General features: G+C 34.9%; 1 protein-coding gene across 1 annotated transcript in view; it reads left to right on the top strand.

Annotated features, from left to right (window-relative positions):
- The window catches only part of Ndc1 (Nuclear division cycle 1), a 152,473-nt gene extending 139,005 nt beyond the window's left edge, over positions 1 to 13,468 (top strand). The window contains exons 15-16 of the mRNA XM_090396064.1: positions 3,496 to 3,656; positions 13,348 to 13,468. Of these exons, the coding sequence (XP_090252190.1) occupies positions 3,496 to 3,656; positions 13,348 to 13,411 (225 nt within the window). The 3' untranslated portion in view covers positions 13,412 to 13,468. The remainder of the gene's footprint in view (positions 1 to 3,495; positions 3,657 to 13,347) is intronic.
- The last annotated feature ends 322 nt before the right edge of the window (positions 13,469 to 13,790 follow it).

The following is a 13,790-nucleotide window of genomic DNA, read 5'->3' as shown; positions in this document are numbered from 1 at the left end:
TCTTACAGAATACAGAGACAAATGTAAGAAAGCTAAACAGTGCGTAAAACTAGCTAAACAAAAGTCATGGGAGGACTTTGGCAAGAATATAGAAAATAAATATCAAGAAGGTGGCAAAATATTCTGGAGGTTGTTGAAGAAGCTTAGGAATGGAGGAAAGAGTGCTGTAAAAGGAATTAGAGATGATAAAGGTGAAATGAAAACAGGAGAAAAAGATATCCTTGAAGTATGGAGTAATTACTTTGAAAAACTGCTAAATGAAACAAGCAGTGATGACAGCACAGTGATAAAAAACACTGACCAGGCATGCAGTCAGGAATACATATCCATACTTGAAGTAGAAAAAGCCATCAAAGGCTTGAAATGTGGAAAGGCAGCAGGAGTAGATGATATTCGACCAGAAATGCTGAAGTATGGTGGTATAAGAGTCTTACAGTGGCTGCACTGCATAGTTCAGAAAGCCTGGACAGAGGGACGAATTCCCGATGATTGGAGTAGAGCTCTCATAGTACCCATATATAAAAAGGGAAATAAAACTGAATGTGAGAATTACAGAGGTATTTCACTACTGAGTGTTCCTGGCAAGATCTATGCAAGTATACTTGAGAAACGGTTGAGAAGAATTGTGGAAGAAAAGCTTGGTGAAGAACAAGCTGGATTCAGGCCAAATAGAGGCTGTCAGGATCAGATCTTCACTTTACGACAAATAGTCGAGAAAGCATGGGAATATAACAAAGATCTGTATTTAAGTTTTGTCGATTTGGAGAAGGCATATGACAAGGTGCCAAGAGAGAAGCTATTCAATACGCTGCAGTTATATGGTGCCAATGGGGCATTATATCAAGCAATACTTAGTCTTTATTTGAGTTGTGAGTCAGCAGTTAGAATTGAAGGAAGTACAGGAAGATGGTTTAATGTTAAATCTGGTGTGAGACAAGGATGTACATTATCCCCTCTGTTATTCATTATCTATATGGATCACATTATGAAGGAATGTGGTATTAAACCTGATATCAAAATTGGAGATGTTAATGTCAGCTCTTTGCTTTATGCGGATGATGTTATACTTCTAAATAAATCCGCTACAAGTCTGCAAGATTCTCTGACTAAATTGAATAGCTCTTGTAATAGATATGGTATGAAGGTCAGCATTAAAAAGACAAAGACAATGAAAATAGGCAGAATCATTGAAAATGTCAACTGTGTTGTGAATGGAGAACCTGTGGAACAAGTAAAACATTTCAGCTACTTAGGCACAATTTTTACTGAAGATGGTAAACTAAATATAGAAATAGACAACAGAATCAGCAAAGCTGGTATCGTGGGAAGTCAATTGAATAAATTCATATGGAATAAGAAAGAAATTAGTCGGAACACTAAATTAGCTGTATACAAGACTGTGTTCAAACCAATTTTAACTTATGGATCTGAGAGCTGGGTCAGAAGTAAAACACTTGACCAAAGACTAGAGACCGCAGATATGAGAGTCCTGAGAAAGATTAGAGGCGTGAACAGATGGCATCAATGGCAATATCATATTAAAAATGAGGATATTAGGAAAGAACTTGACATTGTCAGCATCCAGGAATGCGTTAGCAGAGCTAATCTCAGATGGTATGGTCACTTAAATAGAATGGGAGAGGAAAGATTAGCAAAACAAGTGTTCTCTGCCAGGTTGGCAGGAAAACGACCCAGAGGAAGACCAAGATATAGGTGGATTGATACGGTACAAAGTGCCTTAGACGATAGAAATATAAGATCTGATAATGTTGGAGTCTTGACAAGTAACAGACTGATCTGGAGGAAAATTGTAGATAGGAAGTTAGTAATGATGTAATTTTTTCATGTAGTACTGTCATATCCTGTACACCCCTTGAAGGTACATGGCAGGAATTTGATGATGATGATGATGATGATGATGATTTATTTTCATTTCTAATTTTAATAAGTGTTGTGTATATAGAGTACATCTCTCAAACATAATTTAAATTCTTCCTAACTGTATGAACAGTTTCATCTTTTTACATTTGTATAGCAACCTTTTCCCATCAAGCTTATGGAGATGCGATCTTCTATTCTCGACCTGTCAATCTTGCTTGAAGAAGATAATCTCCTGTTATAGGAAAGTACTTTTTTATTTGGTTTCATTCACTTTTTTGATTGCACTCTTCGTCATATTCTTAATTTTTGCATACTCAGCATATTTGGTTCAGTCTGGCACAAATGTTCATTATGTAAATTCCCACTGCATTGTCTTCTTGTGGCATATTGCATTTTGGTGTCTGGTTTTCACTCTAGTCACTCAACATATGAGGATGAAGAGATTTTTTTAAGCTTTTCTGTCAATGCTAGAATATCTTACAGTTCTTTTTCTCTCTTTTCATCTTGTCCATATCAGTAATGTTTGTTATTGACATCAAATCCTTTTCCTAGTTTTGCTGATGATAGCACATCACACTTATCTTCTTTTATTTCAAATATTCATAGTTTATGAGTAAACAAGATCTCAAGATTATTTATTGCCAACTCATTAAGCTAATTTCCATACCACACTCAGCTAGAAGAAAGTTGAATATTTCTTCTAGATAAGATTTGTCTTTCTTCTACAATTTCATCTTTGTCCCTCCAAAGCTTAACCTTGTTTCATTTCTTACAAGGAAAATCCTTATAACCAGATCATACTGTATGACAACTCTTCAAACCAGAAGAGATTTCCCTCCTTTTCAGACTTCTTTTGGCCAAAGCACATAACATGTATTACTATCCACCTAGCTAAAATGCTCATTTTTCTCTTCTGCTCCCATATTGCTTCTTATTGAACAAATGCTGACCCTTTATATATCTAGTTCACCTAGATATTGAATACTATCTCCATATATGGGAAGGTACTCCCAAGAAAATCCCAAATGCTGTTCATTTGTATTTATTGATGACCTTTTGTTATTGACTCATCCCACTCTTTGCACAGGTGTTCATTTTTTTCCTCACTTGTCTATTGATTCTTTCAGGTTAATATTTAGTTGAATTAATTCTACTACTCTACTCAAAACCTGAACATGAACAGCAGATGGTCAGTATCCATTAGCTTTTACTATTTTACCTCTCTTTATTCATTTCTTCTACATCTATCATATAGTGCAAGTTTCTCCTTCAGTATTTCCCAGAACCTGCAATATATGGGTTATTTTAGGCAAATGATGTTTTTTTTTTCCTTTTTCTTTTCCCTCCTCATCCTGATGCATATGATAGTATGTAATAAGTTTTCAATCGTTCATAATATATATGTACCTCAAATTCTGAACTTTAGGTAGGACAGTCATTTTTATCAACATGCTAATTACTATCCAAATATCTTGAATGGAAGTCAGTATTAAAATGGAACTGCAAGTTCCAGGTATATTTAGTTGCTTTTAACATGAAAATAATATATAATCAATGATAAATGCCACCTGCATTAAATCATGTGATACAGTTTTGAACTCTATATATTTCTAGGCCTTTGATAAATATCAAAAGGGAGCATTATTGAAGAAGAATGTTCGAGATGGTATGATGACCTCACATCATCTTAAAAATTTTCAACTGAGACAAGCCCTTAGGACATCTTTGAATAGTGGATTGTATCATATTGTGTCCGTTTTTTATGATCATATTCGGTAAATAATACTACAGAAATTTTAATTCAGTTAAAATTAAATTTTAATTAAATTTAAATACTTGAATATCTATACCAAATTCCAAATTACTAACAACATAAGAGGCAAGTATCGTGTACACTTTTATTTTCCTAAAAATACCATTCCAAAAATGAGATATTGTATCTCATGATTTTCCATTTTTGAAGTTGTATATTGACTATTGATAACCACACACACACACACACACACTGTGGCAAGGTTAACTTTAGTTACTGCTGTCAGGAGTATGTTATATTTGCAAAAAATAACATGCTTTTTGGCATTACCATTTTTACCATTGGCAAAAATTCAGGAGCAGATTTCATTCCATCTTGTAACCTTTTTTACTTTTATTGTTACACAGAAATCAGTATTCATTATGGAGATAACACATAAAATTTATGGAGACTACTGTCATGGTGAGTAGTAACTTTACTTTAAATGTTTTGACCTTTACATTAAGGTCATATAAGGAATACATGTATACAGGGCATTCCTAAAATGTATTGTGTACTTGTACTGGGTACTTGTTCTACTGCCATTTCTGATGACTAAGGGGGGACTAGAAATGCTTTCCTACAGAGATATAGCATGTTGTCAGAGCTGCAGAGGTAGCTGCATCACATTTCACTGCATCTGGCATCAGGAGCAACTGTATCCTTACTGTTGCTAGCAGGTTTTCCCTCCCTTAAGTCAGCTCTGCTCAGTGACTTCTGTAAGGTTGTACGACGAACTCCCCCCCCCTTTTTTTTTTTTTTTACTGGTAAATGTCAATTTACCCACAATGGCCTAATAAGCTTTTACAGCAAGCATGCATCACTGGACATAAGTCACTCTGTATGAAATCAGTCAGTCCCCAGCACACAAAGATTCCATGTGAATATTTGAATTGGCATCATTGGAGAACAGACTACCAGGGTTGTTATATGATATGTCATTACACCTGTTCATGTAGTTTGTGCAGGATGCATTACCAGTGCATTTTTGTTAAACTGTTAGGAAACATTTGGTTGTGCCTATCCTGGTTGTTGGATAGGTAGGTAGAGGTGGGTCAGTTAAATGGGTACCACAATCTCCCAATATGAATCCACTGAATTTTTTTGTATGAAGATAAGCAAAGGCTGATGTTTATATTATACTGATACCTAATGAACAGGCTATTCATCAAAGGGTTGTACAACAATGTGAAATGCTCCAGGACTTTTCAAGTGTGTACATAATCACTGTTATATCTATTTCTCGTAGAGTCCATTTTGAACATTTGCTACGATGTAGCCATAGGTAGTTGTTTCCCATCATTTCCTATGTACAGTACATTACTTAGGATGCAAACCTATTACCTTCTCAATGTATACGATGTGTAGTTTCATGCATGCTACATCTCTATAAGATAGTGCTTCTGACCCTATGTTTATATGATGTTTTGTCACAGAATCTGTAGCAGAACAAGTACCAGACATTTTAGAAACAGCATGTATACACCCAAGGCTACATAATAATTCACTACAGTGTGCTGCATTATTCCTACTTTTGAGCTGTTGTGGCAAGGAAGAGATTAAAATATATAAATACAACTTTTATATAAAGCAGAACTATATAACTTATGGGCTGATGCGTAATTCTCTTAAGTTGTGTCGAGACTAAGGAACACTTGATATTGATTTATAGTCTGTTCTTACCGGTTCTGTAACCAATATTTCATTCTTTTTGTGCTTGACTTTTAGGAACTGTTGGAATTCTAGTCCTGTTCTTTTTTTTTCACTAGATGTTATGTGGGTTTTAGATGGTCCATCCATATCCTTGGAAATCTTAGGTTGTCATTCATGTTAGGATTGGAGATGATGAATTATCACCTCAGAAGCTTCTTTGAATTTTTATTTATACCAGGTTTTAGTATGATGTATACAAGATACCATATTATGGGTGCTAACTCAATAGGTCTCTGTGCCAAAGCCACTTAATAAATGCTTTACAGATATCAAGAGCAATCATTTGAATTTTGCCAAATTTCCATTGCATTTGTTCACATGTGAGTGGCATAAGCAAGAAGCAAAAATCAGTAGGTCACCTGTTGATTGACAGTGGCAAAATCCATACTATCAATTTTTATTAGTTAAGATCCCTATACGCAAGAAAGAACACATTAGACACATTAAATATAACCATTATGGTGAAGCAGGCCTCTCAGACCACGCACTCAACACCTTACACCAAATCAACTGGAAAAGCACCTGCTCCTTACACCGCACAAAAACCTGGTACGAAAGGAAATTTAAGGAATCCTGTGAAATCCTGATAAACCACCCAAATATCAATAACAAAGATGGCATGAAAATTCCAAGAATCTGGATGGCACACATTCAGCCTACCTAATATGAAAGATCCAGCATAAGTCAGGACTCTAGCCAATCCGTAACTAGTATTAGAAACCATTCCATACCAACTGGCTGGAATGATGTTAATATATATATATATGTATATATATATATATATAGTAGACAACACTAATAATAGGACTCTAGCGTTGATGTATAATTTTTTTATTTATTTATTTATTTATTTTTTTTCACCAGAAGTCAGGCCAACGATTGTGGTAGTGGTTGGTCAGTGTCTTTAATGAACCAGTTTGATTGTAGTATAGCTTGTTTCCTGTGTATATTTGTACGCTCCAGAAGATGACCTTGACATAAAGGTCGAAACGTTGAATGTAGATTTTAGTTATATTAAACTAAAGTTTTTATTCAAACACGGTAGTTGTCTCCATAATTTTCAAAAATGCATTCGGATCGCCGTGTAAGCCTAAAAGAAAAAAATGCATTAGTTAAGAGGCTTCAAGATAGAATAGAAGATGAGTGTTAATGGTTTTCTCCACTATTTTGGAAAGAGCTAATGTGAATGAAATGTGAGCAAAGAATATTTGGTGCCTGTTTTTAGGAATGGGCTAATTTCTAGGCTGCAGGATATAAACCAGTAGAATTAAAATAAACTGGGAGTAAACTTCAATATCACCTTTAAGGAATTCATAGAACTGACTGAGGCTTCTGACCTAATGTGCAACCCTTGCTTTTACATGCTGCATCTCATTAGTAGGTATTCACTGAGTATAAATGAAAGGAGATTGGCTAGCAATCTGGGACTTAGTTGACCAATTTGTAGTCAGAAATAAACATCATATGTAAGATTTCATGCCAGCTGAGATGTTAGCTGGTTAAACAAGGCATCTGGTGTTTTTGTCAGAGAACCAAGGCCAACTGTGGTACAATAATGTATCTAAATGGCTTATACTTTCCAATTGCTTGCTAAAGATAATGTAACTTTTGTCATCTTGCTTCCACTTTTTTTTTTTAACCTGGATGATTCTGTTTCATCCTTCTCTACAAGAAAGGCCAACTGCCCTTCACTTTACTACAACAACCTCCAGTCTTTTTTTTTTTTTTTCATAAGTATGTCATAAATATTGCCTTCTTACAATATCCAAGAAACCTGAATATCTGTTTTGCTCTAGCCATTATTTAATCCTCGAACAATTTTTAACTTTATACAAATCACAGCTCTATCTAACTGTTGAATACTATTCTCATATTGAGGATAATTCCTCTAAGAACTTCTTAAACATCTTTAACTCATTACAGAATATAACAATTAAGTGAATCATAATCATTGACTGCATACTTCACTCTACTTTCTGTAGTATCTCTTTGCTAAAACATCAAAATGAGCATTAGTAATTCAAACTTACAGCAAATTTTTCTTCTTCTTCATTCATTCTCTCTACTGCTTTTCCTCTTCAAGAATTCCTTTGTGTATTTCCTGAAGAGTACAATCTGCAGGACAAGTTTAAATTTTTGTCCATGCATGTTACGAGTATGCTGTATGTAACGATTTTTGAGTATGGGTCATTTAAAAAAAAAATGAATGATATTTAACTGATGTGGAATTAAGACTACATATTTTTATTAAATATGTAGTCTTAAAATTATTTATTAAAATAGTCTTTGCTAACTTTCCATAGATAGAAATAAGTCAAATTTTCTCATTTTTTATTCTGAAGTGTATTTGTATTACTGTACTTGAAACCACTTTCTCCCTCAAGAAATTGCTCTTTGTGTTTTCTATTAAATACGGTAGCTACTCTTCTTTTCCTTGGTTCATACTACTTCATGAATAAATCATCTTAGTTACTATTATGATGTTGATGCACTTCCAGGGAGTCCAAGGACTTGCTGAAAGAAGTCATTTAATTTCATACTCAAAGACATATTATATCTCTCCTTGAACACATTTACAAAATTCACGCTCGCATCCAATGGTAGTCTACCCCCCCCCCACACACACACATGACAAGAACCTGGGCCTCACATGCCTCCAAACAACACCCCATTCCTAGAGTGATCTGAGTTCGTCTTCCACCAACCATAAGTTGCAAAATCTCACTTGCCTTTTGTTTAGAAGAATCTCATCATCATCTCATCCACTGGGTAACGGGTCGAGTCCACTAAGAATAAAGGTTCCCCACTTATCACGATCTTGGTCATGACTCTATAGCTGGGCAGATGGGAATGTTCTTTCAGCAACTTTATCCAAGTACTTCTTGGTCTGCCTCTAGGTCTTTTACCTCCTATATATCCATTCAGAGCTAAATACGACAATCTATGAGGGGGCCATTCTCTGAATGTGTACCAAACCATCTCAACTGATGCATAATGGTTGTATCTATTATATCATCTGGGAAGTTTAAATCTATTTTGACTTCATCATTGGTCTTGTGTTGCATCCAGTGGGTGTTGTTGATTTTTCTGAGGCATTTCATTTCAAATGCTTGAAGTTTCTTGATTGGTTGTTGAGTTAATCTCCAGGCTTCTGAAGCATAAGTAGCTGAGGGGATGATAATTGTTTTATATAAATTTTAGTTTTAGACTTGTTGGGATTTTTTTATTTTTCCATATTTCATCATCATCATCAAATTCCTGCCATGTACCCTCAAGGGGTGTACAGGATATGATAGTACTACATGAAAAAAATTACATCATTATTAATTTCCTATCTACAATTTTCCTCCAAATCAGTCTGTTACTTGTCAAGACTCCAACATTATCAGATCTTATATTTCTGTTGTCTAAGGCACTTTGTACCGTATCAATCCACCTATATCTTGGTCTTCCTCTGGGTCGTTTTGCTGCCAACCTGGCAGAGAACACTTGTTTTGCTAATCTTTCCTCGCCCATTCTGTTTAAGTGACCATACCACCTGAGATTAGCTGTGCTAACGCATTCCTGGATGCTGACAATGTCAAGTTCTTTCCTAATATCCTCGTTTTTAATATGATATTGCCATTGATGCCATCTGTTCATGCCTATAATCTTTCTCAGGACTCTCATATCTGTGGTCTCTAGTCTTTGGTCAAGTGTTTTACTTCTGACCCAGCTCTCAGATCCATAAGTTAAAACTGGTTTGAACACTGTCTTGTATACAGCTAATTTAGTGTTCCGACTAATTTCTCTCTTATTCCATATGAATTTATTCAATTGACTTCCCGCCATACCAGCTTTGCTGATTCTGATGTCTATTTCTATATTTAATTTACCATCTTCAGTAAAAATCGTCCCTAAATAGCTGAAATGTTTTACTTGTTCCACAGGTTCTCCATTCACAACACAGTTGACATTTTCAATGATTCTACCTATTTTCATTGTCTTTGTCTTTTTATTGCTGACCTTCATACCATATCTATTACAACAGCTATTCAATTTAGTCAGAGAATCTTGCAGACTTGTAGCAGATTTATTTAGAAGTATAACATCATCCGCATAAAGCAAAGAGCTGAATTAACATCTCCAATTTTGATATCATGTTTAATACCACTTTCCTTCATAATGTGATCAATATAGATAATGAATAACAGAGGGGATAATGTACATCCTTGTCTCACACCAGATTTAACATTAAACCATCTTCCTGTACTTCCTTCAATTCTAACTGCTGACTTACAACTCAAATAAAGACTAAGTATTGCTTGATATAATGCCCCATTGACACCATATAACTGAAGCGTATTGAATAGCTTCTCTCTTGGCACCTTGCCATATGCCTTTTCCAGATCGACAAAACTTAAATACAGATCTTTGTTATATTCCCATGCTTTCTCGACTATTTGTCGTAAAGTGAAGATCTGATCCTGACAGCCTCTATTTGGCCTGAATCCAGCTTGTTCTTCACCAAGCTTTTCTTCCACAATTCTTCTCAACCGTTTCTCAAGTATACTTGCATAGATCTTGCCAGGAACACTCAGTAGGGAAATACCTCTAATTCTCACATGCAGTTTTATTTCCCTTTTTATATATGGGTACTATGAGAGCTCTACTCCAATCATCGGGAATTCGTCCCTCTGTCCAGGCTTTCTGAACTATGCAGTGCAGCCACTGTAAGACTCTTATACCACCATACTTCAGCATTTCTGGTCGAATATCATCTACTCCTGTTGCCTTTCCACATTTCAAGCCTTTGATGGCTTTTTCTACTTCTAGTATGGATATGTATTCCTGACTGCATGCCTGGTCAGTGTTTTTTACCACTGTGCTGTCATCACTGCTTGTTTCATTTAGCAGTTTTTCAAAGTAATTACTCCATTCTTCAAGGATATCTTTTTTCTCCCGTTTTCATGTCACCTTTATCATCTCTAATTCCTTTTGCAGCACTTTTTCCTCCATTCTTAAGCTTCTTCAACAACCTCCAGAATATTTTGCCACCTTCTTGATATTTATTTTCTATATTCTTGCCAAAGTCTTCCCATGACTTTTGTTTAGCTAGTTTTACACAGTGTTTAGCATTCTTGCATTTGTCTCTATATTCTCTAAGAGCACAAGCTGACTTATTTGACAGGAACTTTTGGTATGCTTTCTTCTTTTCCTTCACTGCCTCTTTAACTTCCTGTGTCCACCAGGGAGTTCTGATTTTTTTATCCTTACAGATAACCTCACCACATGCCTCTCTGGCAGAATCAATCAATGTTTTCTTCAGAGTTTGCCACTGAATCTCCAAGGTTTGATTCCTGTTCTCAAACCCTTTCATTTTTTCTTCAATAATCTTTGTGTATTTTAGCCTACATTTCACATCTGAGAGCTGCTCAACTTTTATTCGCTTTAAAACTTTCTTACATGTTATTCTTTTCAATATGAAATTCAATTTTATCCTGCTCAAGACTAAATAGTGATCACTTCCAATTTCAAATCCTCTGTACACTCTGGTGTCCTGCACCAGGGAGAAAACATCACTATCAGCAATAACATAGTCAATGACACTTTTCTTATTCCTAGCCTCAATGTGAATTTGTGCACATTTTTAAGTTGGAACATGGTGTTAGTAATAACCAGTCCATGTCCTAAGCAGAAATCCAACAGATATTTGCCATTATTATTAGCTTTGCTCTTTTCTCCAAATTTTCCCAAAATATTTTTGTATGTCTCACAATCATTTCCTACTCTGCTATTTAGATCCCCAACAAGGACCAACTTTTCATTTTTCATTGTGTCAGTTGCTTTTTCTAAAGCCTCAAAAAATTCTTCCACTTCTACCTTAGTAGAACCTTCTGTGGGACCATAGGCACAAATAAGTCTCATTGTCCAGTTCCCCATTCTCATATTTGCCCACATTACTCTACTTGAGACTGACTGCCATTCAAGAAGATTAGCCTCGTATTTTGTGTTGAATACTATGGCTACTCCTTTTCCTTGATTGTCATTGACTGAATATAACATTTTGTATTTATTGCTCAGAAAGATCTCACCAGTTTTGGTCTTTTTTGTTTCAGTCACCCCTATTATGTCGATCTGGTTCTTATCTAATTCCTCAGCTAGCTCCATTTCTTTGCCATTCAGGCTTCTTACGATAGTACCGATCTTTAACTCTGGTGATGTTGAGTTGGGGTTTATTTTCAGATTTGTTCCAGTAGCTGTCTTTTCGCTGTTCGCCCTGGTTCCCTGGCGAAAACAACGTGGGCCTTGTTTAACCGGGCGATGCCCCAGCCAGCATGAAATTTTGTCATGTTGTACCATCATTCTATATTTTGGTTTAACCAATAAGAATACAATTTGGTCGGCTAAATCCCAAATTGCCAGCCCTTCCTCGTCCGTTCAGTATCCAAGTAGATACCCAACAGGGTGCACCACGAGAAGGTGAGGATTGGACATTAGGTCAGAAGCCCTGGTCGGTTCTCCGCATTCCTTTAAAGGCTATGTGGAGGTCTCCTCTCAGTTATATAGCTTTGACCCTTAAGCACCCCTTTTTGTTGAGGTTACTGGAAATGAGACTGCCAAGATAAACATATTTATTAACTTGTTACAACGGATGATTTTCGAGATTTATAGAATTATTTTCTTCTTCTCTACCTATCTTCATTATTTTTGTTTTATGAATATTTATTTTCATACCATAAGTTTTACAGGAGTCATTTAAGATATTAATAGTTTTTTCTAACTGTGGTTTAGAATCTGCTAGGATAATGATATCATCAGTGTATTTGATGTGATTAATGTTGCTGCCTTTGATTTTTACACCTGGTTCATCAGCTATGGTTTTACAGACTTCTTCTAGGAAGATGATAAAGAGTTAAGGTTAAAGAGGGCAACCCTGCATTACACCTTTCTTAACTTTGAAATCCTTAGTTTTAATATTGTTCGTCTTAACAAAAGCTTTAGTGTCTCCATAATAATTTGTAATAAATGTTAAAATATCTGAATCCATTCATACATTCTTTAAAATGGTGATCATTTTGTTTCTATTAACTGAATCAAAGGCTTGCTTGAAATTTATAAAACAACAGTATATGGGCAGGTTGTATTCCCAATATTTTTCTGCTATATTATTAATGGTGAAGATGTGGTCTATAGTGGATCTATGTGGTCTGAATCCTGTTGATTTTCTTCTATGATTTATTCTGTAAGCACCTGTGTTCTCTTTTGAATAATTCGGATGAATAATTTATAACTATGACTTAAGAGTGTTTATGGGTCTGTAATTTTCACATATTCTTTTGTCTCCTTTTTTATGAATTGGTATAATAACTCCTGTTTTCCAGTCAATTGGGATTACTCCAGTATAAAGAATTTGGTTAAATAATTTCCTTAAGAAGCTAATGGCTTCCTTGCCACCATATGTCCATAGTTCTATAGATATTTCATCTTTGCCCCATAGCTTTCGAGAGTTTCGTGTGGTTCATTGCATTTATAATTTCTGCTGCAGTTATGAGAAGAATCTCACCTGTTTAAATATATTTTGTCATGATTACTCCATTTATGTTAACATGATATTTTTATATTTCCTGCTAGCTTCACCTGTTTGCATGTGCTGACTTCATAGTGTTTTATTTCAGCTTTGTTGAGATTGGTCTACCAGCATTCCTCAAAAGAAAAAAAAAAAGGTAATGTCCATTCGACATGGATTTTGAAAAGAAGCGTTTAAACACTGTGTCACAGATTATATTACATTGTCATAATACATGTTTAGGTTTTTCACTCTGTACAGAATATAGCTAGTTGGTTCCACTCCAGTCTATCCTCATTTATAGGTATCCAAGTGGATACTTATTAACCTTTAACTAAATATTTTAAATAACAAAATATGCATTTCCTGCTTCTGATTTCTTTCTTTCTTTTTTTTTTTTATATATATATAGTGATATAGCCTTATCAGAAGATCATCATCGCTATTTGAAGCATTATGTGGAGTTTCAAGAGTAATGTATGGTGCGAGCTTGCACTTCATTTTTTATGTTGCAAAAGATATAGGTATTTATTTCTGGAGGAGGGGGATTAAAAACTTGTGTTATACAGATAGATGAAAAGAATTGTTTTATTTCATTTGTTTATGCATTTCCTTGTACATTATGCCAATAAAACTATTTTAAATGAATGCATGAATATTTTTTTAATTTTTCAATTTAGATGGTAGAATAATTAAACAAATAAAACACTAGATTTATTCATATCTAGAATTAAAGTTTTCCTCTCTCTCTTTTTTTTTTTTTTTTTTTTTTTTTTTTTAATTATCAGAGTAGTGCAAAGTCATATACTCAGTCATGTTTCAGTCCTGGGACAGAAAAATGAAGGTGATATATTT

This window comes from Typopeltis vanoorti, chromosome 7 (genome assembly GCF_054136105.1).
Source record: "Typopeltis vanoorti isolate ZY-2024b chromosome 7, IOZ_Tvanoo_1.0, whole genome shotgun sequence".
Taxonomy (NCBI): Eukaryota; Metazoa; Arthropoda; class Arachnida; order Uropygi; family Thelyphonidae; genus Typopeltis; species Typopeltis vanoorti.
This window is presented reverse-complemented; position numbering and strand designations above follow the sequence as displayed.